This window comes from Pipistrellus hanaki (genome assembly GCF_964339955.1).
Source record: "Pipistrellus hanaki genome assembly, chromosome: 19".
Taxonomy (NCBI): Eukaryota; Metazoa; Chordata; class Mammalia; order Chiroptera; family Vespertilionidae; genus Pipistrellus; species Pipistrellus hanaki.
The window spans coordinates 2,876,675-2,901,505 of NC_140521.1; the positions used below are offsets into that span (position 1 = coordinate 2,876,675).

The window sequence follows — 24,831 nt, forward strand, 5'->3', positions numbered from 1 at the left end:
GGGAAGTGGGGCTGCCCCGCCTCCTCACGTCGGGCCTGTTGGCGCCGTCCTGGGGGAGGTGGGCGGGCCCCGGGGTCCGCGTCGCCCATTGGGTGTGGGGGGGAGGGCTCCGGAGGGCCCGCCTCCGGCCTCGCCGCGGCCAATGGGTGCGGCGCGTGGGCGGGGCGGCGGCGGCGGCTGGGCGCTGGGCGGCGGGGCGGCTCGGGCGGCTGAGGTGGCGAGGTGTCCGCGGAGGCTGAGGCGGCGGGCGCGGCCGTGATGGCGAAGAGCCCTGGCGAGAACGGGCCGCGATCGCCCGCGGCCGGGGGCAGCCTGTCGGGGACCCGCGAGAACCTGGCCCCGGGCCCGGACGCGGCCGCCACCGACGAGCTCAGCTCCCTCGGCTCCGACTCGGAGGCCAACGGCTTCGCTGAGCGCCGCATCGACAAGTTCGGCTTCATCGTGGGCGCGCAGGGCGCCGAGGGCGCGTGAGTAGCGCCGGGGGCCGGGGCCGGGGGCCGGGGGCCGGGGGCCGGGGCGCGGGACCCGCGGGGGAAGGCGGGGGGTGGGCTCCACGCGGACCGAGCGCCCTCAGGGCCGACCGGCGTGTCCCTCTCCCGACCAGGAACTACGGGCCCCCTCTCCCCCCCGCCCCGCCCCCACTTGCCCCCGGGCAGACTGACCCCGCTTCTGGGGCTCCCAACCCACTGCCGACCCGTGGACCCACAGGCTGAGCCCATCTCCCCCCTGCCCCCCCCCCGGGAAGGCCCACTGGGTCCTCCCCCCAAATTCAGGACAGACACTGCCCCAGCGTCACTGCTGCCCCCGGGCCTTAGGGCTGATTGCCTTTGCCCCTCCACAGGCTACAGATGGCTGCCCCTCCCCCAGCAGGCATTTTCTGCACCCCTCTACCCCCCCCTGCCCGGACCCTCAGACGCCCTTGCCTCACCACCTCTCTGCCCCTCTCCAGGGGGACATCGGAGGCAGAGGTCAGAGGGACACACTGTCCGGCCCCCTTCTCGCTCCTCCACAACAGAAACAAAGACCTCCGGACAGACAGCCCCTCCCCTCCTAGGAGGGTCCCAGGGTGCTCCCCTGCCCCCCCCCCCCACCTCAGATGCAGTCCCCCCTCCCAGCACCCACAGGGTGACAGCCGGGACTGCCTGCTGCCTGCCGGCTGGTTCTGTGCATCCTCTGGCAATGGGCGAAGGGGTGCAGAGGGGGAGCCGGCGGGATCCGGTTCCCGACCCCCAGAGCACCCAGGCCCTCCCTCAGCCGGCAGCCAGGGAAGTGGGAGGCCCTGGAGCACCCCCTTCCTTCCCTCCGAGCTGGGCAAACTGGGGAGCCACTCTCTGCCCCACGGAACCCCCAGAGCCCAGTCCTCGGAGAGATGGGGTGCAGAGGCTGGCAGTCCCCTTAGGGAAGACGGACTCCGGACCCCCCACTCCCACCCCAGCTGTGCTCAGAACAGACAGCCCCCCCAAAATCACCTGCAGGGGGCCGCCGTGACCCCACTCCCGGGGTCTTCCTCCACACCCCCTCCACGGCCCCCGCAGCCTCCCTGGCGACTCCTGGAAGTGTGAGAGCTCCACCCCACCCGGCAGCCCCGGCAAGGTCACTTCCGGGGTGCTCCCCAGTCCCCGGGCCGCTCCTCTGGAGACACGTGGGCCCCTCCCCTAGGGAGAGGAGCTCCCTCCTCCAGCCTCTGCCCCTTTGCTCACCCCGGGCTGCGCCTCTCCTCTCCGTCCAGGGCTCAGAGCGCCCCCCCCGCCCCCCCTCGGACCCTCTTCCTGTTTGGTCCCCGGGATCAGCTGTGAGAACCCAGAGGGGACTGGAGGGGTGTTTTCTGACTGAGGGGCAGTCACCGGGCCCCGGAGCCCCGGGAAGGACGGGGGATTGAGAAGTGGGAAAGGAGGCTCCGGTGTGTTTGTGGGCTCTGGGAAGGAAGAGCTGGGATTTGCTGGATTCTGGGAGACAGGAGGGCCTGCTGCCTGTTTAGCCGGCGGTTAGGCGGACCTCAGGGTGGACCTCAGGTGCAGAGCAGAGTGCTGTAGTGGGGAAGGGCCGGACCGAGGAAGCACTCACACTTCCTGGCTGTGTGACCTTGGGCAAGATCCCGAATCTCTGAGCCTGTTTACTCTGTAAAGAGCAGCGGTAACGCCTCCTCCCCAGATGACTGGGGTTAATGCGATCAGGCACGTGAAGGGGGTTAGCACGGTACCTGGCGCGAATAGTGGCCCAGAAAACGTCAGTTTTCTTCCTTTCCCTTCTAAGGGTCTGAAAGCTGAGGGGAAGAATGAGGGCGTACCTCTGGCATTTGGAGACAGAGACCGAGAGGCCCCAGTGGGAGCACCTCCCTTTGGCTGTGGTCCCCAGCCAGGCCGCCAGACATCTGCCTTCCCACCCTCTAACCACAGCCCCGGCTCTGCAGACTCCCTCTGCATCGCTGTGTCTGCGGGCCCGGGCTGAGGTGGGATCCCAGGTCCCCTCCTCCCTCCCTGACTCACTTTCTTGACCCCATTGGTCACCCTAAAATCTCTGGTGTCTGAAAGCTTTGATGTTCCCTGTGTTGTTTATGTTGCGGTTCCAGAAAAGCCAAGAGTAAGTCCCTGCCCACAGCCGGAGAGGGGAAGTTAGGCGAAGTTTCAGGGTGACCGCTCTGAACCCGGTCTCGTGGTTGAGGGCTAGGAGTCCATGTGCTGTCCGAGAAGTGAAACATTAGCACTGATGGCTGCGGTGGAGATGGCGGGACTCTGACTCCGGATTAAAGGTCCATTCCAGGCATCCCGGGCCAAAGGTTGTCTCAGAACGGTCAGTTTTGACAGGTGTCGGGGGTCGGAGGATGGGGAGAAAAGGTCAGAGGCCATCGCACTCAGGTGCCTGGCATGAGAGCATCTTAAAATTACAGACTTTTTGAGCTGGACAGGATCTTAAGATTGATGAACTTAACCCTTACACATTATACAGATGAAGAAACTGAGGCCCGGAGAGGAAAATAACTACTTGATATTACACAGCATGTTAGCAGAACCAGGGCTTGACGCCAGGGTTTCTGACTCCCAGGTCAGGACAGCTCCCACTGCCTTCCCACCCGTTAATATGGTCTATGGTCCTAGCGGAATCAGGTGCTGGACAGGCAGGAACCTTCTACCCTCACCTTCCCGGGCTCGGCTCAGCACCCCTGACTCCCTCGGCAGTGTGGGATTGTGGGAGTGACCGATGAGCTTAGGGCTGGCACCAGACTTCCTCACCTTTTCCCCGCAGGCCTGCAGCACAGTCAGTGCTCAGTATTTATTCACAGAAGGACTTTTACTGACATGTTTTAAGTTAGAAAGCTCAAAGTGACCTTAGAGATGGCTGTCCTCATACAGTTTATCAGGTTGATAAACCGAATCCTGCGAGCAGTGATCAGCAGCCTTATCTCTTCAGTCTATTAGGAGCACCGTCAGGAATTGAACCCAGAACTGATCCCTAGCCCTAGGCCTTTTCTACTTCTTCACCTTCCCTGTCTTTGAGCTTACTCTGCAGGGAACCTTTGGTGGGACTGGGATGATCACTCCCCGCTTTTGGGCAGAAGCCAGTAAGTGGGGAAAGGAAGGGAAGCAGCCAGCGCAGGGCCTGTGGGTGGCATGGGCACAGACGGGTGCTGGCAGTGTTAGCATCTTTCTCTTTCCCTTTTGGCTTGGCTGGGAACGGAGCTGGTCGCTGAAGCCCAGGAAGGACCAGAAGCGGAGGCAGAGTGTCCTCAGTGGGGAAGGTGGGTGGAGCCATGTTTCTATGCCTATGAAGTTGGGGGTGGGAGGAGCAGACCAGTTTTGTGGTGTGTTTTTTGGGGGGGTGTCCATTTTGTAGGAAAGAGGACGCAGTCAGGAAGGGAAAGAAAGATACAGATATTAGCTCACCTGGCCTGAGGGAGGTACCTCACCTCCCTCTTCTTTTCCCACGTGATTGCCAGCACTGGCCTGAGACCGGAGCTTCCCACCCAGTCTGCTCCGCACTACAGGCCAGATGAGGTGAGGAGCCATGTTCTCTGGGATCCCGTGGGTGTTGGCTTCCTGTTAGGGGAGAGAAGGATCTGAATTGGGCCCAGGGGAGAAACATCTGGAACAGCAGTATTGTCTTCTGCTGATTCAGTTCTCCCGTCCCTTGGGTCCCCCACTACCCCCAGCCAATTATGGCAGCCCTATGACTTCGTAAATCATAGCTTCATCATTTTCTTAATTGGCATCCCTATAGTTCGATCTGAGCCAGGTTTTTGTTGGGGTATGGCCAGGGCCCTCTTGGCAGACCAGAGCCTGCCTCCCTGCCTTCCCACCACCTTCTCCACTTTACAGGCTCGGAGCATCCTATTTTCTTGAACTAGTATAGTCCCCACGAGAGCACAGAGCTGGCACTAGAGTGGTCCCTGGGTGGCCCATCTGGAAAGAGGCAATTGCACATGTGGGCCCTAGCCTGTGACTAGACCACAGGCCCTCCATTTTCCCTCCTCCTTCTCATCCTCTGGCTTCAAAGGAAAATCCGGTTCGGTGGCCTTGTGGGTGTTCTGAGCCTCAGACAAGACTCGGCTTGACGAAGGAGGGGGCCAGCGCAGCAGCTGCTACCCTGGGAAGGTGCCTGAGTGTCCGCCTGTTGGGAAATCCTAAGCTGTGGGAAAGAGATAAGGTGGTGGGGCCTGCTTGATGTTTTGTCCTCCTAGCATCTGTGTGAAACAGGACCTCCAGAGGGCCAGAGAGGCCTGGCTCTGGGCCAGCCGCCCAATCTGTTCTCACTAAGGTGGGGGAAAGAAGGTGCTCGGTGCTCCTTCCCCAGTCAGGCTCCGGAGTCTGCCTGCTCCACTGGCAAACCAGTGCTCCCGCTGCTTCACCTGCTTAGAAGCCCCCTCTCCGGATTTCAGGGCAGCTGCCAGCGTTAGCTTTCTTGACTTCCTCTTTCCCTTCTTCTCACCCCGCCGTGCTCCATCCTGTCCGGCTCCTCAGAGGCTCTCACAGTTTAGCTCCTCACTGTTCTTCAGGGAGGAAAATAGAAGCAGGCTCAGGAGCCTGGGAGAGAAAGCCAAGGTTACTTTTGCTAGTTTATCCATCTTAGCAGTGGGCTTATTTACAAAACATCTATTGAGGGCCTACTCTGCCAGCCCCTGTGATAGGGACAGGGAATACAGAACTGAACAACATATCTATGCCTTGTTGCCCTCAAGAAGTTCACAGACTTGTTGGAAAGTGAACCACACACAAATCATTCTAATGTTGAGCAATAAAGGCTATCCTGAGGTATGTGGTTGCTGTGGGAATATAGAGGAAGAAGAGCCAGCTCCACCTACAGGAGCCAGAAAAAAGAAGTGGCACTCGATCCAGGGCTCAGAAGGAGCAAGGGAAGGCATTCCATTGGATGGGAGGGAATCGTGTACAAAGTTGGAGAAATGTGTGCAGAGATGACAGGAAGAGCAGGAAGCCGGAGGATCGTGTGAAGCAAGAGGAGGCTAGGAAAGTAGAATGGGCTGACCAGGCCTCGCTTTGAATAGCAGACTGAGGTCTTCTGTGTTTCATTCATCAAGGCCAGCCTGGTGCTGGCGTGGGAGATGGTATTGAGAGTGGTTGGGAGAGTTTGGGACAGCGCAGAGGGGCTATGGAGAGGCCAGGAAGAGGTCAGAGCTATGAGGATGAAGAGGCCAGCAAATCAGTAGGGCCTGGTGCCTGACTGGCTGTGTGGTCTGATAGGGAGCTGGGAAGGCTTGGGACAGGCTGAAGTGGATCTGGACTCTCACCGAACCCATCTGGGGGCTGTCCAGCCATAGGGAGGGAAGGATGACTGTGATCATCCTCTGTCGTGGACAGCAAGCTGCTGTTGACTCTGCTTTGTCACAGCCCTGGGCTCCCCAAGGTGCCTGGCATGGCTGGCATGCCCAGGGCACGTCAAGGGGTTCTTTGTCTCTCTCTCCAGTAGGAGAGTGGGTTAGCTGGTCTGGTTGGGAGGGGGTGGGAGAAGGGTACTGAGCTTTGTGGTCTCTGCCCACTAAACATATTAGATGGCCAGGAAGGCTGCAAGGAGAGAGGAGTAAGGTCTAAGGGCATGGAAAACCTGCCTTAGGGAGGTGTGCAGCTAGGGAGGGTAGGTTTGGGGTTTGGGCACAGTATTAGCTGATCAAGGGGAGACAGATGATAGCTGAGGGTTGGCTTGACCTCACCTCGAGTCATGTTTCCTGGAGCTGGTGCCTCAGCTGGGATGGGTGGAAGCAAGTCCAGCGCCTATAAGAAGGCGAACACGTCAGCCCTTAGGGGCACAACCAGCCATTTCTCAGAGATGGCGATTCTGGCTCGAAACGTGGACTTTGGCTCGTAGTAGGAAAGGGCTCTGCCCGCTCCACCATTGATCTTTGTGGGGTACAACTTAGGCAGGTCCCCTCACCTGACCATGGGGTTAATGCTCCCCGTTTTTCATTGAGCTCTTACTGTATGTGCAACCATGTGCTAGGCTTAGGGGATACAGACCTGGTCCTGCCCTCCCAGAACTGAGATCCTAGCAGGATGTCAGACATTCAACGCGTAGTTAGAGGAATGCCTGTGTGCGGAAGGATTGTAAGGATCGAATGAGATAACTGGTTAGGAGCACGTGTAAACAAAGACTGCTGGACAGGGGGTCAGGAGACCTGATTCCAGGGCCTCAGAGGGCCCCCAACTTGCTATGTGACCTTGAGGAAATCGCTTAAGCGTTCTAAGCTTCAGTTTCCCCTAGATGTACACTGAGACAGTTTTAGTGGGATGATGTTGACTAGTTCCTCAGCTTCTAACATTCTGAAAATGACCTTGGACTATACGAAAACTGCTTTGAGAAGTTTTTTATGAGGCACCACACACACGCAAAGAGTTGTCACGGCACAGCCTACCGAGGCCTGTGCTCCCGGCATGCTCTGCTCCTCCTGTGAAAGGATCTCTCTTTGTATGTAGGGCCAGTGGCCCTCACATTTTTGGGAGTGTAATCAAATCAAAAGATGCTTTGATTTGTCTAGTTCTTTGGTCTGCAAAGTGCTTTCAGCCCCATTGCATAATCCTTGTAGGAGCAATGGGAAATCAGTAGGGTGAGTTTTATTTGACCCAGTTTGTAAGGAAACTGAGACTGAGCAAATGATGGAACTGGGCCTGGAACCAAGGACTCCTTCTTTCCAATTTTTCATTTTACCAAAGCCAGTGGCCACCTGTGGCTTCTCCTCCCCCTCCCTGTCCCAGCCTAAGACTGCAGCTCAGCCCTCAGTACCTACTCTTCTCCTCAAGTCGGTATTTGGCTTAGTTATCATAATGGATGGCATGCTTCCTGTCCCATTTCTCCATGCACAGCCGCTCACACAGCCCAGGACAAGGCCGAACCAGGTGGGTAGTGAGGGGCCTAGGAACACAGTGCCGAGAACGGTTATTCCTCCTCAGTGCACTCTGGGGTCTGGGGACTGTGTGTCCAGAAGTGACCATTCCCGGCTAGCAACTTTTGGTATCAGTGCTTTCCCTTCCCTCTCTGTCTTGGTTTCACAAAAAAGAACCCAAATTTGGGCCTGGGAGAGCCTGGGTTCAGAACACCAGCAGACCTGGCTTCCCGTCCTGGCTCTGTCACTTCCTTGCCATGTCACCGCTCTGAGACTGTAAATGGGTCAGGGGGTAGCATTGGGAGAAGGGGGTGTTATGAGGATCTAGGAAGGCAACGTTAGTAAAGCGTAGTCTCTGCCACAAAGTAAGGGATCCAGGGTACATAGGGACTCTTAAAATTGGAGTATGAATTATACTCAGAGGTTCACGTCAGGTCTTGGCACAATGGTGAGGGAACAAGGAAGCATCGTGTGAAGATCCAGATTGTCTCGTGTGCTCTGCTGCCCACTCCCCCTTGGGCCTTGGGGGTGAAGCAGGAGCTGATGCCACTCAGCTTGTCGTCTGGAGCTTTCTGGCCTGCCAGGGCAGGTTGGAAATCCCCCATCAGTTCCTCATTGAGTCATCTGGAACAGTCTTCAGGTGACCCTGACTCCGAGGGCCCTCATTTTCTCCTTGGCCTGTGACGACAAAGCAGAAGTGAGAACAGAGGTGGGTCTCTTGAAAGAGCCACTCAAAGCATGCAGCCATAGGCTGCCTGGGGCCTGTGTTCTCCTGGGTAGTAGCAGTCGCTTGTGGACGGAGTCAGAGCTTATTTCATAATTCCCACCACCCTCCTATGTTTTTTATAGATTTTCATCCTGGCCTTCCTGGCCTGCCCCTGAGTGACCCCGTCCATCCTCCCAGCACATGCCATTTCATACGAAAGCCTGCCTGGTGGACCAGTCTTTCACTGACACCACTTCATTTAATTCGTTTAATTCTGAGACGTACTTATCATTGTGATCCCCATTTTACAGAGGCAGCCACCAAACTCCAGAAAGGCAGAATGACTTGTCAAGCATCACACCATTTATGGCTCTGAATCGACCAAGGTCCAAAGTCCCTGGGAGCAGAGCTGTGTGCACTCTGCCGGGTAGACAGCACTCTGTTCTGGAGTCGAGGGATAGAGCAGGAGCGGAGCAGGGCTGGGTCGCCTCCTAGAGCTGTCCTCTGCTCACCTTGGGCCTCAGATAGTTACTGACCGGCTGGCTGGCTGGCAGAAGGAGAGTGATACTTACAGGACCTTCCCATGGGCTTGTCAGGATTAAATGGATTAATGTGAGTTAGTGTTGAGCACCATGCCTGCTGCAGAGCAAGTGCCTGGTAAGTGTTACAGCGGACATTCAGTTACATTAATTGGATATTAGAATGATAATGTTGTAAAAGGGCATCATCAAGTACATCTGTGCTCGGTCCTGTGCTGGAAGATGCAGAGCTGGTAGCAGGCCCGAGAGGGAGCGCTTTTTATCAGGCACTGTCTGCTTACCCACCTGCTCTTAAGGTGGAGGACAATATCCTGTCTTCCTGAGGGGAAAACAAACTGAGTGCCCGAGGGCACAGAGCTAAGGAATCTCTGTTCTAGGCCCGGGACCGGGCAGAGAAGGAGCCAGGCAGAGCCCCTGCCCTCCAGGGACGACTTTGTGGAATGCTGCCTCAGCAGAGTGGACAGTGGGTGGAAAAGCCTCGCCTGCCCTACTGGACTGCTCACATTCCGCAAATCAGCCAGGCCCCGTTCTGTTAGCTGTGCTGGCTCTGCTGGGCCTTCCGTCTGAGCGCCCTTTCCCCTCAGCCTGGCCATGTCCTGTCACTCTTCAGGGGCTATCTCCAAAGTCAGCTCGCCTTTACAGCTTCCCTCACCATCCTGCTCCACCCCGGGGCTCCTCGCAGTCCCCTAACACCTCCTACGTGCTCCTGTGACAGCTTGTACGTGTGCTGGTTATTTCCTCACACATTTGTCTCCTCTGCCAGACTGACCTCCTCAAGGACACGGAATGTGTTTTTTCATATTTGTAGACTCAAGGCCTGGAACCCAGCCCCTAGAGCAGCGGTTCTCAACCTTTCTAATGCCGCGACCCTTTAATACAGTTCTTCATGTTGTGGTGACCCCCAACCATAAAATCATTTTCGACCCGGCTAGCGGTTCTCAACCTGTGGGTCACGACCTGCAGGTTGAGTACTGCTGCTGTAGAGCCTAAGACCATCGGAAAACACAGATATTGACATTACAATTCATTAACAGTAGTAACAAAAATAATTTTGTGGTTGGGGGTCACCACAACATGAGGAACTGTATTAAAGGTTAACGGCATTAGAAAGGTTGGGAACCACTGCCCTAGAGAGTTGGGTATGGAATATAGTGAGGAGCTGATTGTGACTTGTCCCTGGAGTAGTCAGGAAAGGCTTTGTAGAGATGAGAGGAAGTTCTGCATGAGCCTCAGAGGATGAGTGGGACTGAATAAGAGTGGGGTAGGGGTGAGGGAGGGCAGCTCAGAGGGCTATCTAGAGATAGGCCTAGGGGCGAAAGAGGGATCTCTAGAGGGAATAAGAGTAGCCTGAGGTTTTGTGGGACAAGGAAGGCAGTAGGGGCCCTTGAAGGAGTCTGGGCAGAAGAGGGACCTTATGTAAGTAGTGATTCAAGACAGATTTGGTAAGACATATCAGTAAGATCTAGGAGTTTGGTAAGGATGCTTGGTGGCTGCAGTACCCACAGTGAGATTGCGATCTGTTGGATGGGGAATTCCAGACATTCTTCCCGGTAGGGGCGGGGGCTTGGGGAAGGGGTGTCTTCAGTTATAAATAGTCTCCACACTTTTCCGTAGTTGTCCGGGAGAGCTGGTCTGGGCTTTCTGCTTTGCTCAGTGCCTTTCCCTAGCTGGGGGGAGGTGGGAGGCCTTGCTTTTTGAGCCAGCAAGGCGGGTGCCTAAAGGAACCATTTCTTCTGTCTGAATCTCAGGGTGGGGGTGAGGGTGCTGAAGCTGAGCAGAGTGGAGAGCTGGGCAGAGGCTCAAGGCACCGAGGCCAGTGAAGGATCAAGAGAACCTGTTTACCATTTTGCACTGACCCAGGGCTGGAAAGAGCAAGGCCAGGGAATTCCGAATGGGAAAGGGAGGCAGGCCCAGAACTACTTTGCATTGGGAGTGGGGGATGGGGGGTGAGGGGAAATGAAGCAAGCCAGACTCTCTCACACCCACTCAGGCAGCCTGGACACTGCCCTGCCTCCAACCCAGGGGCTGCCAGACCACAGAAGGGAGCACCAGGCCACTGCGCACCATCTTTCTTTCCCAGACTGACTCACAGTGTGGCCTCTGGGCTGCAGGCTCTCAGCCCTCACTGTGGCCGTTGGCACACCACCGACATCCTCTCTCGCATTCCAGTTTCCTGTGATCGGTTCTGGTGGCACCGGCACAAAAGCCATTTGTACTGTCAGTCATCACCACCTCTTAGGTGAATGAACTCCAGAAGTGGTTGCCCAGTGTGCAAAGTAGGTCAGCTCTCTGTTTATCCTCACTTCTTCCAGTTCCTGGGGGGAGAGGGGGTGTTGTTCCCTGGATCTGTGATTGTCCATGTTCTCTCTGAGCTTTCCACATTTCCATGTTGCTCACTCCTGCCCTTCTCTGCCCAGAGGGAAGCGGCTTTCCTGGGGAGGGCAGGAGGAGGGAAGGGAAGGGAATGTGACAGGCATTGAAGCGATGTTACATGGGCACTCTCTTTATGGGACAGTTAGTGATCAAGTGGCAGCTTTCACTTCTAGGTTGTGCGACCTTGGACACATTACTCAACCCTGCTGAGCTGGAGTGTTCTCGTCTGTTAAATGGAGATAATGGAGGCTTCCTTGGGGAATTGTGTGCCTGTGCAGTGCGTGGCAGAGCCAGGAGACCGCCAGTGCTGGGAATGTGTCAGCTCTTACTGTCTTGTGTGATCTTCACCACTATACCCTTCGGGAAGGTGGCACTGTCTCCATATTACCGAAGGGGACCCGAGGCTCAGAGCGTGGAGCTGTCTGCCCCTTTACACAGCCACGAAGTGGTGGAGCTGGGATAGAAGCCAGGAATCATAGCGTGTGTGTCATTAAATACGTTCCTTAATCTCTTGGGGCCTCAATTGCTTTTGTGTAAAATGAGGAGAATCCTGCCCTGCGCATGCGTATGTGGCTGTGTATATGGACCAGTCAGGTGAGAAAAGGGATGTGAAAGTGTGAGGTAAGCTGAAAATACTATTTGCTGGCCACCCACCAGGCTGGGCTCATATATATATTTATTGCTCATTGAAGCCCTATAAAATGTGAGGTGTGTGTAACGGTCCCACTTAGAGATGAAGGTAAGACTTAAGGGATTTTGCCCGTGGTCTCAGGTGGAGGATCTGCAATGGAGGCCTGGGTTGGTAGGCTTCTCTTCACTCTCCCCCACACCCCACTTGGCCTCCCCAGGGGTTGAGATGAGGAGGATCAATCCTTTTGGCCCGTGACCTTGGCTTTCTGATGGGCTGTATTTTTCTTCCTTTGGGCTCGTTTGGAGAGTAAAGCCTGGAGGAAGGGCTTAGATTGGTTCCTGGGGACCTATCTTCCACCGCCACATGAAGGGGTCATGGGCACAGGGGTCATACCTGACTGAGCCTGCCACCCAGAAGGGCTGTGGTAAGCCTGGGCAGAAAGCAGACAGCTAGAAGGACAGGCGAGCAGGAACCCTAACTTGCAGTCTCAGTAGCCTTGGGAAACAGTCTCTGAGCTCCTAGAAGCCCCCAACCTCTGGGTTTGGGGTGAAGGCTAGGGGACTGAGAGCCTACAGAGCAAATGGAGTCAGTGGTATGCTGCTGACACCTTGGGCCATGGCGTAGCACCGCACAGCTAAGCCTCGCACAGCTAAGCCTCGCTCAGCCCAAGAGCCCAACAGAATCTGGGACCCGGGGCTTCCTGGCAGCCCTCCTCTGCCTCCTCTGTGCCACTCCCTCAGGAGAGGGCGGCTGGCAAACGGAACATTGCCCAGGCTTGCTGTCTCCAACGGAGGTTCAGCTTGAAAGCTGCATCCATTCATCATATGGAGCTCACGGAGCTTTGCTAGATATGGGCACAGCACTCACTGGGGCGGTCAGGAGGAGGGGGTTAGACTGTCTCCAGGGACTTGGGGCCCAGAGCTACAGCTGGACGGCAACATCTTTAGAACAGCCTTCTTTCCCCACAGCCCTCCCCAGGGAGTCAGAGGCAGTGCACGAGTCACTGTGGCAGAGGGGAAGTCCTGGTTCCTGCCATTTATTAGCTTTGTGACTGCCTCTTTGATTGGGTCAAGTTTCTCAGGGGCCAAATGGGAATAGTAATTAATCCATGAGGGATCCAGCTCACTGACTGTTAGGGCACAAATAAAATTTCTATAGGCAGCAGTGGCTTGTAGCCCCCAGTGCAAAGCCGATGAAAGGAATGATGTCATGGCGAAACCCAGGCAGGCATCTGATGAACACCTGCCAGGTGCATGTGCGAGTTACAGAAGTTAAGACCCAGTCCATTGGGGAGGGATAGTGCAGAGCAATATGAGCAAATTGCCGTAATGAATTGCTCATTTTATTTTTATTCTTTCTTAATACTCTCCCGAGGATATTCTTCCATTGATTTTTAGAGAGTGGAAGAGGGAGGGAAAAAGTACGGTATCAATAGAGAGAAACACATTGATTGGTTGCCTCCTGCAGAGCCTGGATCAGGGCCCAGGCCGGGGAGGAGCTTGCAACTGAGATATGTGCCCTTGACCAGGATCGAGCCAGGGACCCTTTGGTCTGCAGGCGGATGCTCTATCCACTGAGCCAAACCGGCGAGGGCGCCAGTTTTTAACCTGGGCTGCTAGAGACTCTCCTCAGTAAGTTCTTTTGGTTGCCGACTGCTTCAGGCCACCTTAAGGTAAGAGGGGTTTTCTGGAGGATGAGTGAAGCCCTCAATCCTGAAGCATCCCCATGGCCACACCGTCAGCTCCCAGTCACTGGAAATTGGCTTATCTTCTCCTCACTATCAGGAGAAGCCACCTCCAGGCCTCTGGGCCGTCATGCTTTGCAGGACAGGCTGACCTCAACTTCATCTCCTGGCTCCTTTCTGGGCACCCTTCGAGGGTTAGTTCACAATGCAGCCACCTGATCATAGAGGGGAACTGAGGCTCAGAGAGTGCCAGGGCCTTGCCTGTTGTGGAAGGGATTCCTATATCAGACAGCTGTTTGATCAGATGCCTTTTGAGTCCTCACTGATTAGACTAAAAGATACACCACTCTTCTGACTTTTAACAATTAGATAGCCTACAGCTCTTCGGGTGCATCCTGTGCATGAAGAAGTCTCCCTGCAGTTAGAGAGCATGCGCTGTGCTGAGAGCTGGGTACAGCCAGACCTGCAGTGTCTCCCTTCTCCCCACCTCCAGGGGGGTTCAACTCTGCTGTTGGAGGAGAAGGCATTCAAATGGCCCTATTTCCTCAAAAATTTTTCAGTTTAAGGTTTTAAAAATCAAAACAGAATCTTTCCATTGACATGTACATTTAAAGTAGTGGTGGATTTTTATTTTTTGTATATTTCTGAGAAAATCTTGCCAAATCAGTGGTGTAGCTTAAAATCAGTAGTGTCTTAGAATCCAGGAAATATGGTCGTTTGTTTTGTACCCAATTGAAATTCCGGTTTGCGGTCTGATGTTCGGGCTTTGAAACTGCCAAAGCTGTTATCTGTCATCAGTTAAAGAAAAAAACAAAAAAACAGAACTTGAATGTGCTCCCTTGTGTGTCTGCATTGGGCAAAGTGGGTATTTCTGAGGCCCTGCAACTAGAGCTTTTCGACAAAGACAGACCTGAAGTGTCAAACAGGCATGTGTTACGTGGGGATTCTTTGAAAACTGGCAGTCTCAGGTGAACGCCTTGCCCTCTATGAGCCTTAGTTTTCTCATCTGCTAAATGGGGAATCTGATCAGATACGATCCACAGCCATGACTGCCAGAACTTCTGGTGGACTGACTCAGTGTGGACACTCCCTTTCATTCAGTGATTAGGAGGTTCATCCTCTGACTGTATGGCTGGGTGTTTGTAGGTGGTGAAAGGCAGGATGACTTGTGATGCGTGGTTCTCTGGTTTCTGCTCCCTCAGCGTTTGGGGTTGCAGGACCTGATCTGAAGGTGTGTTTTCTCTTCTCAAGGAGGGGAGTGTCCTCATGCCTCTAGGTGGTGAGCAGGTCAGAAGTTTAAGGCCGGGATGGCCAGTGTCAGTGTGTCCAGGGTGGCCGGGTTTGTGTCCGGCTGTCCTCCCCCAGCTGTTGAGCTCTGAGGCGTGTGCAGTTCCCCAGAAAACTGGCACTGACGGAGAGGACCGGCCCTTCGGTGTCTCAGAGGCCTGGGCTGTGCCAGGGCTCCTCCCCCTGCTCTTCTAACCAGTAAAAGTCAGCAGTGCATTTCCTTCCGGCAGAGCGAGAATCAGATGAGGCCAGGGCCCGGCGTGGCCTCCCCATGTCCTGTTCCTGAGAGCCTCCTCCCAGTCGCCCCAGTGCCTTCCCCTGCTCTCAGTTCCGGGAGGCCAGGCAGGGCTGAGTGCGGGCTCTTGGCTAGGATCGGACTTGGGTTTGAATCTGGGTTTTTCCACTGATTTTCTGTTTCACTCTGAGCAAGACATCCTCTCTGGATAGCTTACTTCTCAGTATTGTCAAGGACTTTTTTTAAATTGGGGGGGGAAAAAAGAAAAAGAAAAAAAAAAGAAGCCCAAAAAGGAAATTTAAAAGATCCATAATCCACCACTTTAAAAATAACTTGAGTAAGAGAGTGTGTGTATTAAGAGGTATACATATCCATTTTGTTGTTTTACTGATATTGCTCTTTTGGTTAAGTAGTAAAACATATGTAAATACTCAGACTGCAAATGCTCGTCTCCTCTTTCTCATTGCCCCTCCTGGAGACTCGCTGCTTAGAGGAAACGCAACCACGTAAAGTACCTCTGGCAAAGGCAGGGATTCCTACCCCAGCCCCTCAGCTGCTTTGGTGTCTGCCCGCCTGCCTGGGGCGGATCTCCATGCTAAGGTCTTCTCCCCACTGGGCACTCAGTGCCAGGGGGATGTTAATGCCATGAGGTCCAGGACTTTGGTTTGGTCACATGTGTGTTTCCCCACAGCCTGCCCAGATGCCCTGGCCCTAGCACAATGCCGACACAGCCGTGATAGCTGCTCAGTTGGTAGATGGGTGTACAAATACAGGTGGTATTTGTTGGGGCTTTGAAGTGTGTGGAGGATTTTGATTGGTAGAGACAACTTGGAGAGCGTTCCAGCAAAAGGTCTGGCATGAGCAAAGTTTGGGAGATGGGAGAGGGCCAGGGTGTAATTGGGGAAACTATGAGTAACTCGTTTTGCTGGAGTGAAGAGGTGAGTGTGTTATTTCTGTACTTGTTGGACTAGTTTTTTCATCCAACGCTGCACTTTGCAAGAAGGCCTTCTGAGGAGGCTTATTTATCAGGACAGATCTAGAACAGGAATGTTTTGTGTGTGTTTTTAAATCTAATAATTTTATTTTATTTATTTATTTTTAAAATATATTTTATTGATTTTGTACAGAGAGGAAGGAAGAGAGATAGAGAGTTAGAAACATCGATGAGAGAGAGTCATCCATCAGTTGCCTCTTGCACACCCCCTACTGGGGATATGCCCGCAACCAAGGTACATGCCCTTGACTGGAATCGAACCCGGGTCCCTTCAGTCCCCAAGCCGACGCTCTATCCATTGAGCTAAACCAGTTTCGGCTAGAACAGGAATGTTTTGCTTTGGTGCACAAATGCAGGCACTCCGGCCTCTGCCTCCGAAAGACATGGTGACCCTTGGCCCCTTGACACGTTCGGGGAGTAGGCACTGGAACCCGGTGTCTCTCTGGACGGTGCCTTTCAGGGAGTGGGCAGTGTTTCCTCCCTTCTGTGTCAGGACATTCATGCGTTAGCAGCCCCAAAGGGGATGCAGGGGTGGAGGGAGGGGGAAGAAAGAGGACTGACGGCTGCTGGCTAGGGCCTAAGCCAAGGCCTTTGCTTCTCTTGGCACCTCTGACCGGCCCTGCCCTCTGCTCCACAGGCTGGAGGAAGTCCCTCTGGAGGTGCTGAGACAGAGGGAGTCCAAGTGGCTGGACATGCTCAACAACTGGGACAAGTGGATGGCCAAGAAGCACAAAAAGGTGAGGGCCCCGCCGTGGGCCTGGGGCTGGGAGTCGGTAGCCGGGGGAGGAAGAGGGAGAAACTGTTAGCTTGGAGGAGCAGGGGCTTCTCCAGCTGCCGCTGCCTTAGATGTGCCCCATCTGCCAGTCCGCAGTGGGAGCAGAAGCTGTGTGGAGGGCAGTGCCAGCCTTCACTCGGTCCTCCCGCATGACTTCAGACTCATGCAGAGTTTGTCCTGGAATCACACTTCAAAGCTGCTCTCAGCTAAAAGCCCCCATAGGCAGCCTTCCTCCACCCCCTCCTGGGGCAGTCCTTATGCTGCTTATATCTGGGGACTTTATAATACTCATCATAGCTAATGTGTTGAATGTTTGCCGTATGCTGGACACGTGACTTAATAATCCTTACAGTAGTCCAGTGAGGTTGGTAGTAATGGTATCCCCACTTTACAGATGACCTGCAGAACTAAAATTCGAACCTCGGTATCTAATACTTTTAGGGCCTGTGCTCTCTATCACCACAATAAGGGGATTTCTTCACCCTCTAGGTTAATTTGGTGAGTTTCCTTTTGCCTCCTGGCCAAAGCAAAAGCGAAAATGCGGGTGGCCTTGTGTAGTCCGGCTATCTTTAGGCACCAACTCTATTGTCTGGTAGGGATGTCCTCCACTCTTATATGTGTATGCGTGTATTGGTATTTTGGCCCCATTGGCAGGTTCTAGTTACTCCCTGGCCTAGTGGGGGTCTGTCCAGAGCCTCACAGCTGGGGTCTCTGCATAAGTTCCTAGTGCAGAGAGTGCCACTGTCCTCAGCTGGCACTCTGGTGTGGTCCAGGCTGGCACAGCTAGCTGCAGGGCCTAGCAGAAAGCTCAGGATCAAAGGTCAGGTACAGCTGGGGCCCAGCCCGCTGCCTTCCTCTCTTCATGTCCAAGGTTAGTTGTGTCACTTCGCCCTCACAGCCCCAGTTTCACTTGTCAGGTGGGAATGACAGCGCTGCTGCCAGGCTCTCCCGGAGGTGGTGACTGAAGCCGTGCCCGGGGAAGAGAGGTGCAGGAGGCCTGGGCTCTGTCCTGCTCTTCTCTGTGGGCGTGAGGGCACTCATTTTTGGCTTATTATTATTATAGAATGTCTTTCTCTCTTTCTCGTCTCTTTTTAAAATTTTTATTTTTAAGGCAGGGGCTCCTCACCTGCCTCCAGTCAGACTCTGGGGTCTGTGTTCCTGCCTCCTCACCCCTCAGGCTCTTACCTGAGCTTCAGCTCCTCCATTGTCTGTTGTGGCCACTAGTGGCTCTGACCTTCCTGCTGCAGCCTCCCTGCAAATGGGGATTCCAGAGGGCTGCCTGGGGAGTTCCTCTCAGCTGAGCCACCAGCAGCACTTCCTCTTCCCCTTTGCTTCCCTGGCACTGTGGTTAGAGGCTGAGGGCTACCCTGCCCAGCAGGGGCCACCACAGGAGGCCTCACCCGCCCCTACCCAGAGGCCCTAACCTTCTGCTCTACGCCTGCCCCACAGCTGTGGCCACAGGGGCCCTGGGCAGTTTGCCTGCCTGACTGTGCAAGCGTGGCTCTCCCTCATGGCACAGGAAGGGCAATACCTGTTTCCGGAAGTGTGTTCAGACCTAGCACTTCTCCTGGACTTACCGGAGTCCCCGGGAGGAGGCCCGGCCTGTGGCTAGAATGCTGTCTGCCCCATGGCTCTGCTGGAGCACTGTGTTCAGCAGGCAGCAGTGGTCTCACACCACTCACAGCGGCTCCTTTCCTGAGGCGTTGCTTCGGAGAATGAGAATCCCTTATGCTCTCTGTTTACCCGAGCACTCTCCTCTGCTTTATCCTTACTGATCCCCGTCGTTGCCTTCTTCCCTAAGGTACTGATCCCTGTGCTGAGGAGGATTCCAGAGGCCAGAACGGGGAAGGCTAGCTGAACTGCTGGGTCTCGCTCCCCAGCCCTGAGCCTGAGCGAGGGCGTGGCCTCTGGGAGAACCTTAGCGGACTGAAGGTGTTCGGGGGGCTTCTGGGGCAGACCACGTGTGACAGGGCTGTGATGACGGGGGCTGGTTCGGCCGCTGACCCTGAGGGGAGGCTGAAGGCCCGTGACTCTGGCCTACACTACATCCCTTTGTCGAACCCTGCCCAGACCCAGAGGCTTCCGTAAGGAGACCCTTGTCCCACAGCCGCAGGAAACTTCCCAGAGTCCGGGGCAGTTCCCTTTCGCTCCCTCTCCCCACTTCCCAGAGCTTCAGTCTGGCTCCTGTGACCAGTTACTCTGCTCTTCCCCCACTGCCCTCAGCCTCGGCCTCCTTCCTGGTTCTTGACTCTCTCTGACCCTTGGAAAGTTTTCTCTTGTTTGTGCTGGTCATCAGGAAGGCCCGGCTCCCTGCCTTCCCGCCTCTGAGGGTTTCAGGGGGATTGTTTGAGGGGGTTTCCTGGTGAGGGGGAGGTAGGTGTGATCCCAAGGCCCTGAGCTCCTGGGATGGAGGGGTGGAGAGGAAGACAGCGTTTATTGAAGACAGACTGCTAGGCATGGTCCTCCCCACATTCCTTTTTTTTTTTTTTATGAAGAGCCAAACCCAGGCAAACAGCTGAACCCAGTGCTGAAGGGCGGAGCCTAGCCCCTAAGAGACTAGCCTAGCCTCAGAGTCCAGCCGAGCCCTGAAGAGCTGGAGCTGGTTTCCAACGGCTGAGCTTGGTTCCCAAGAGCCAAGCCTAACCCAGAAGATGCCCTCACCCCATTCTGATGGAATCCTAGGTAGTGTCATTCTGATATTAACCATCAGGGAAGCTGCCTCAGAGCCTCATCCAGCCCCAAGCCCAGGGTGAGCTTGGCCTGCTCTGAGAGGCCATTGAGGTCAAAAGTGCACGGGACTGGATCCCTCCAGCCTGGGTAGTGTAGCTAGGAGCTAGTGGGGTCCTCTATGGTGTGGTCACCTCTGATGACTTGACCTTATTCTTCTTCCCACTCTTTGCCTCATTTTCCCCATTTGTGAAAGACATGATGGCTTTTCATCATATCTTTGTTTCCTGATAAAAATAGCTAGGATATGAATTGAGCACTAGCTCTGAGTCGCGTGCCACCCCAAACACTTCCTCTCTCACCTCTCCGGGTCTTGAGTGGTGGGGAGGACCTGCGCCATTTTAGCACGCAGGCTAGCTGCCTCGGATCGAGGGAGCTCAGGGCTGGGGAGAGCAGAAGAGAGGCAGGGACTCTTGACCAAAACAAAGAGGAAGCCTTTGTGATGAGCTCCGATCTTCCTTCTAAGTTGTGCCGAGATCTCTCCTCTCCAGGCTGGCTGTGTCCTGCCACATGGCTACTTAAACACTCCCATGAAAGTGTCCCAGCCACATTCTCCACATTCTTGGTCATTTCATGAGCTGCCCTCCGTGCGGCTATGGCTGTGCCCCGCACTGTGCAGATCCTTCCTGCTGACATCCTGTGGGCGCCTCCAACTTGTATTGTTCCACTTTGATTCCGAAAATGATTAGAATTTGTGGTAGACCTCAGGAATACTGTCGCTGGCCTGGGGGATGTGAGGACTCTGCCATCACCTGGTGGCAGCACAGTTAATTGCAGGCCCCCCCCCCCCCCCCAATCATGGGATCTGCATTGTAGCAATAGTAGGAAAGTCCTCTTTTCTCCCCTTGCGATGTGCTCACTGAGGGCCTGCCATGCCCAGCAGAGGGGCTGGGCTGGCACAGAGCCTCTAGGGAGCTGCTGGGTGGATGCATTGGCACACGCCTCTTTTTCACTTTCAGATCCGTCTGCGATGCCAGAAGGGCATCCCTCCTTCTCTGCGGGGCCGTGCTTGGCAGTACCTGTCCGGAGGCAAGGTGAAGCTGCAGCAGAACCCTGGGAAGTTTGACGTGAGTTGCCTTTCCTCTACCCTGTCCTTCCTTCCTCATCTCTTGGCATATTCCCCGTGGCCGTGATCCTCCACGCATTCACCCAGACCTCAGCGCTGTGAGCAGTGGCAGAACCACCCACCAAGTACTTGACTGCCCATTCCAGCTTTTTCTCTGGGCAATCACTCAGGTTTGCTTTCTTTGGCTCCGTGGGCCCCTCCCAGCTCTTGTTTATCAGGAAGGGACACTTAGACCAGGGCCCTGACTGCCTTGGGCAGTGTGCTTAGGGCCTTGGGGGTCTGCCCAGTAGGACTACAGAACCCTGAACACTTCCTGGCTCCCATCTTCCACTCTTTCTCTTGTGGAAAGCAGCTGATGGTGGGAGCTCAGAGTTAGAGAGAGCAAAGAGAGGCAGATTCTTGACCAAATAAAGAGGAAGACATTTTGATCAGCTCCGATCTTCCTTCTCTCTCTCTCACACACACACACACACACACACACACACACACACAAACACACACACACACCACACTTTCCCTACAGGGAGACAGGTAGCACAAGAGTTGGGATTGACAGCTCTGAGTCAACCTAGCTTCCGGCCCAATGCAATGCCACCATTCTTCTAATGACAAAGCCTGGCAGATGGCTTTTCTCTGGCCCGGGGCTCTCCAATACTTGGAACAGTTGTATCCTCCTGCCATCAAACTCCGAACATATCCCCTTGACTTGCTTCCAGGAGCTGGATATGTCCCCTGGGGACTCCAAGTGGCTGGACGTGATCGAGCGTGACCTGCACCGACAGTTCCCTTTCCACGAGATGTTTGTGTCCCGGGGAGGGCACGGGTAAGCAGGCTGGGTGTGGTAGTCTGGTGGTGGCTTTAGGCCTTGTCCCTCAGGAGCCACAGGAGGTAAAATGAGTTTGGGGGTGTTATGGGGCCCAGGAGCTAAAACTATTAGACTTTCTTTGGTTTGGGTCTGATGGTCCTCTTAGTATCTCTTACCTCTGGGCAACTTTCATCATTTACTCCACAGAGTGTTAGAACTTGCCCGGCCTGATCATCCTCTGGAGACAGGTTTTAGCGGGGAGAAGGAGTGTTAGAGAGAGTTGGGTGAACAGGGGAATGTAGGGAGAGAGGTGGCAGGCCAGGGGACGGAGACAGATACTGGGATAAAGGTGGGCTGGCTGAGGTGCCCCTGCTTTCTCTGAGGCTCTGCTCTCACCTGTCAAGTGGGGAAGCCCTTTTCTTCCTCCGTCTTCTGGCCACGTGAGAGTCTGTGGGCTGCAGTGGGAGACTGACCCCTTTGTGACCACAACCAGGCCACGTCCCCGCTCCAGAGAAGTACAGATTCTGAGACAGGTCTGGTCTAGTGCGGCCCGGATGAGGGCAATGGGGGCCAGAGTCACAGCTGTCATTCCTGCAATGCTTGGCATTTCTACAGTCAGCAGGACCTGTTCCGCGTGCTGAAGGCCTATACGCTGTACCGACCTGAGGAGGGTTACTGCCAGGCCCAGGCCCCCATCGCCGCGGTCCTGCTCATGCACATGCCTGCTGAGGTACCACCAGCCCCGGGCAGGCAAGCGGGGGGCAGGGAGCGCCCAGCAGCAAGGCTTATGTCTCTCTCACCCACAGCAAGCATTCTGGTGCCTGGTGCAGATCTGTGAGAAGTACCTGCCCGGCTACTACAGCGAGAAACTGGTGAGTGCTTGCTGGGCCCAGGCCCTGTCTCCAAGCCTCTCTCTCCGCAGGCACTCCTGCCCCTGCTTGTAACCTTCTCAGCCTTCTGTTGCTTTCAAGTGCCTCCCTGCCTTGACCTTGGCACAGGCTTAAACCTCTGTCCCTTTCCGTCCTTGCCTTCTTCTGATAACGCCCCCTTTCTGCCCTCAGGGAGCTTTCCTGGACCCTTAAAAGTGGGACTCTGGCACATGCTTACCCAGGGTTCCTGTTCCTGCCATGTTCTAGGCACTCAGTCCCCTCCCGCTCCCCTCGTCTGTTTGCTCCTGTGATTCATGTCTTCACTACATGCTCACAAGGGGGACTGGCTGGCTCTTGGCTCATTGTATCCCAGAACCCACCTGAGGAATGAATGAATGCTTGCCTGGTCTGGGCCTGGCTGATGCTGGTCCATGGTCACGGTCTCACTGTTCCCGCAGGAGGCAATCCAGCTGGATGGGGAGATCCTCTTCTCGCTGCTGCAGAAGGTGTCGCCCGTGGCCCATAAGCACCTCAGCCGGCAGAAGATCGACCCCCTGCTCTATATGACAGAGTGGTTCATGTGTGCCTTCGCCCGCACCCTGCCCTGGAGCTCTGTGCTGCGCGTCTGGGACATGTTCTTCTGCGAAGGTACCAGCTTGAGCTCTGCAGTGCAGCCCACAGGGGATCTCTATTTTTCAGGAACTCCCTGACGGCCCTCTTGCACTCACTGCCTGCTCCCCCATACAGGAGTCAAGATCATCTTCCGGGTGGGCCTGGTGCTGCTGAAACACGCGCTGGGATCCCCGGAGAAGCTCAAGGCCTGCCAGGGCCAGTACGAGACCATCGAGCGGCTGCGAAGCCTCAGCCCCAAGATCATGCAGGAGGCCTTCCTGGTCCAGGAGGTGCGGGCCACACCTTCCCTCACCCCTTGGAGAGTGTAGTCCCCTGCCCCCGGGGGTGGGTCATGGTGCCAAGCTCAGTGCCCAGCAGTCAGTATGGGGTGGTGGATGCTATCCTATCTGAATGAGAAGAGGCACAGGGAGGCCTATGTCTGGGGCCTTCGGTTCTGGACCTCTCGGGGATGAGGAGAGCTGAGCCCGTCACCTCTCTTCCTCTGGTACCACATCCACAACTTGGCTTTAATTTCCCATTTTCTTTCTTTTGTGGATTTCTCTCTCTCAGGGGCTGTAACTAGCTGTCACATAATTAGGCGAGTGGAGTCATGAGTGAGGGCAGCGGGTCTCGGGTGCCTGGCTCACCACCGCTAGGGCACTTGTGACCACCACAGGGGCCAGACCTTCATTCTTCCTATGGTCAGCCTTAGTGACCAGGACTGGGGGACTCTAAGGCCGAGGGGAAGGTTCTTCCTGGTGCCCACCTGCCTGTCACTGCTCCCGCAGGTGATCGAGTTGCCAGTGACGGAGCGCCAGATTGAGCGTGAGCACCTCATCCAGCTGCGGCGCTGGCAGGAGACGCGCGGTGAACTGCAGTGCTGCTCGCCACCCAGGCTGCATGGTGCCAAGGCCATCCTGGAGGCAGAACCAGGCCGGCCCACCCTGCAGCCATCACCGTCCATCCGTCTGCCCCCGGACGCCCCGCTCCCTGGCTCCAAAAGCAAGCCCAAGCCGCCCAAGCAGGTTCCGAAGGAGCAGCAGAGGCAGCAGAAGGCGGGTGGGCAGCTGGACAAGACCCCAACGCCAGGGCAAGCCAAGGTGGCGATTGCTGGTGGAGATGCATGTCCTCCACAGGAAGTGCCCCCGAAGGACCCAGTCCACCAGGACCCAGCCCCTCAGGACTCAGCTCCCCCGGTTTCCGCCCACCACTGCTCCCAGGAGAGCCTGGTGTCCCAGGAGAGTGAGGACACCTACTTGTAACCCTGGCCTCTCAGGCCTCCAGGGCGGGGTCTCCACACACCTACGTGGTTCACGGACTGACACATTCCAGACTGCCCCCCTCTGAGGGTCCGGCTGCTGGCTACTGGGTGCAGAGACTGGCTGGCCCAGGGCAGGTTCTGCCTGAGCCTCCTTATTTATTTTCTCCAGAGTGGAGCTCGGGCCGACGGAAGTGAGGGCCTCACTCGGGCCTCTTCTGGGGGGATGCTCCCAGGGGGAGGGCACTGATGAGGGGAGAGGGCGGGGGACTCTTTGTGTAAAATAGAAACATGGTTTTGTACAGAAATAAACAGGTTTGTATAGAGAGCTGGTGTGCAGCTAAGGGCTGGGCAAGGGAGTGCCACCACACCTGGTGCTCAGCATCTCTCCCACTTCCTCCAGAGCCCTCATCCTGGCCTCGGCACCAGAGCTCTCTGAGGAGTGCCTTATCAGAGGGGATGCCGAGTCCAGGGCCAGCCCCGTTCCTGGTTCCCCTTTCCCTGACTCCACCCCTCAGCCCCTTGGCCACCATCTTCCATGGGTGGGAGTCACCAGGGCTGGAGCCCAGTGCTAAGGCAGAGCGGGCATACTCCCCAGGCCTTGATTCCTGCTCATCACTGATGGGGTGGGGTCCCTAAGATCGAGCCTTTTGGGGTATTCTCCCTAAGGCCTGGCCTGGATGCTACTTTGGACCTGAATAAGGTTTTTTGTTTTTTTGGTTTTTTTTAATTGATTTGAGGGAGAGAAGTATTTTGTTGTTCCACTTATTTATGCATTAATTGGTTGGTTCTTGTATGTGCCCCAACTGGGGATGGAAACCGTAATCTTGGTGTATTGGGCCACCGCTCTAACCAACTGAGAAAGGTTGAGTGCTCGTTCCGGGCTGGGTGCTGGCACCATGGGTGGGAAACCATGACTGCCCTTACACTTACAGCCAGATTT

The 24,831-nt window shown here is 55.5% G+C and overlaps 1 protein-coding gene across 1 annotated transcript; it reads left to right on the plus strand.

Annotated features, from left to right (window-relative positions):
- The first annotated feature begins 163 nt into the window (after positions 1-163).
- Positions 164-24,216, plus strand: TBC1D10A (TBC1 domain family member 10A). The gene is made up of 9 exons (XM_084867518.1): positions 164-467; positions 16,414-16,513; positions 20,238-20,345; positions 21,061-21,167; positions 21,765-21,879; positions 21,956-22,021; positions 22,477-22,666; positions 22,766-22,920; positions 23,419-24,216. The coding sequence occupies exons 1-9, from the start codon at positions 259-261 to the stop codon at positions 23,890-23,892; spliced, it is 1,524 nt and encodes a 507-aa protein (XP_084723644.1). The 5' UTR covers positions 164-258; the 3' UTR covers positions 23,893-24,216.
- The last annotated feature ends 615 nt before the right edge of the window (positions 24,217-24,831 follow it).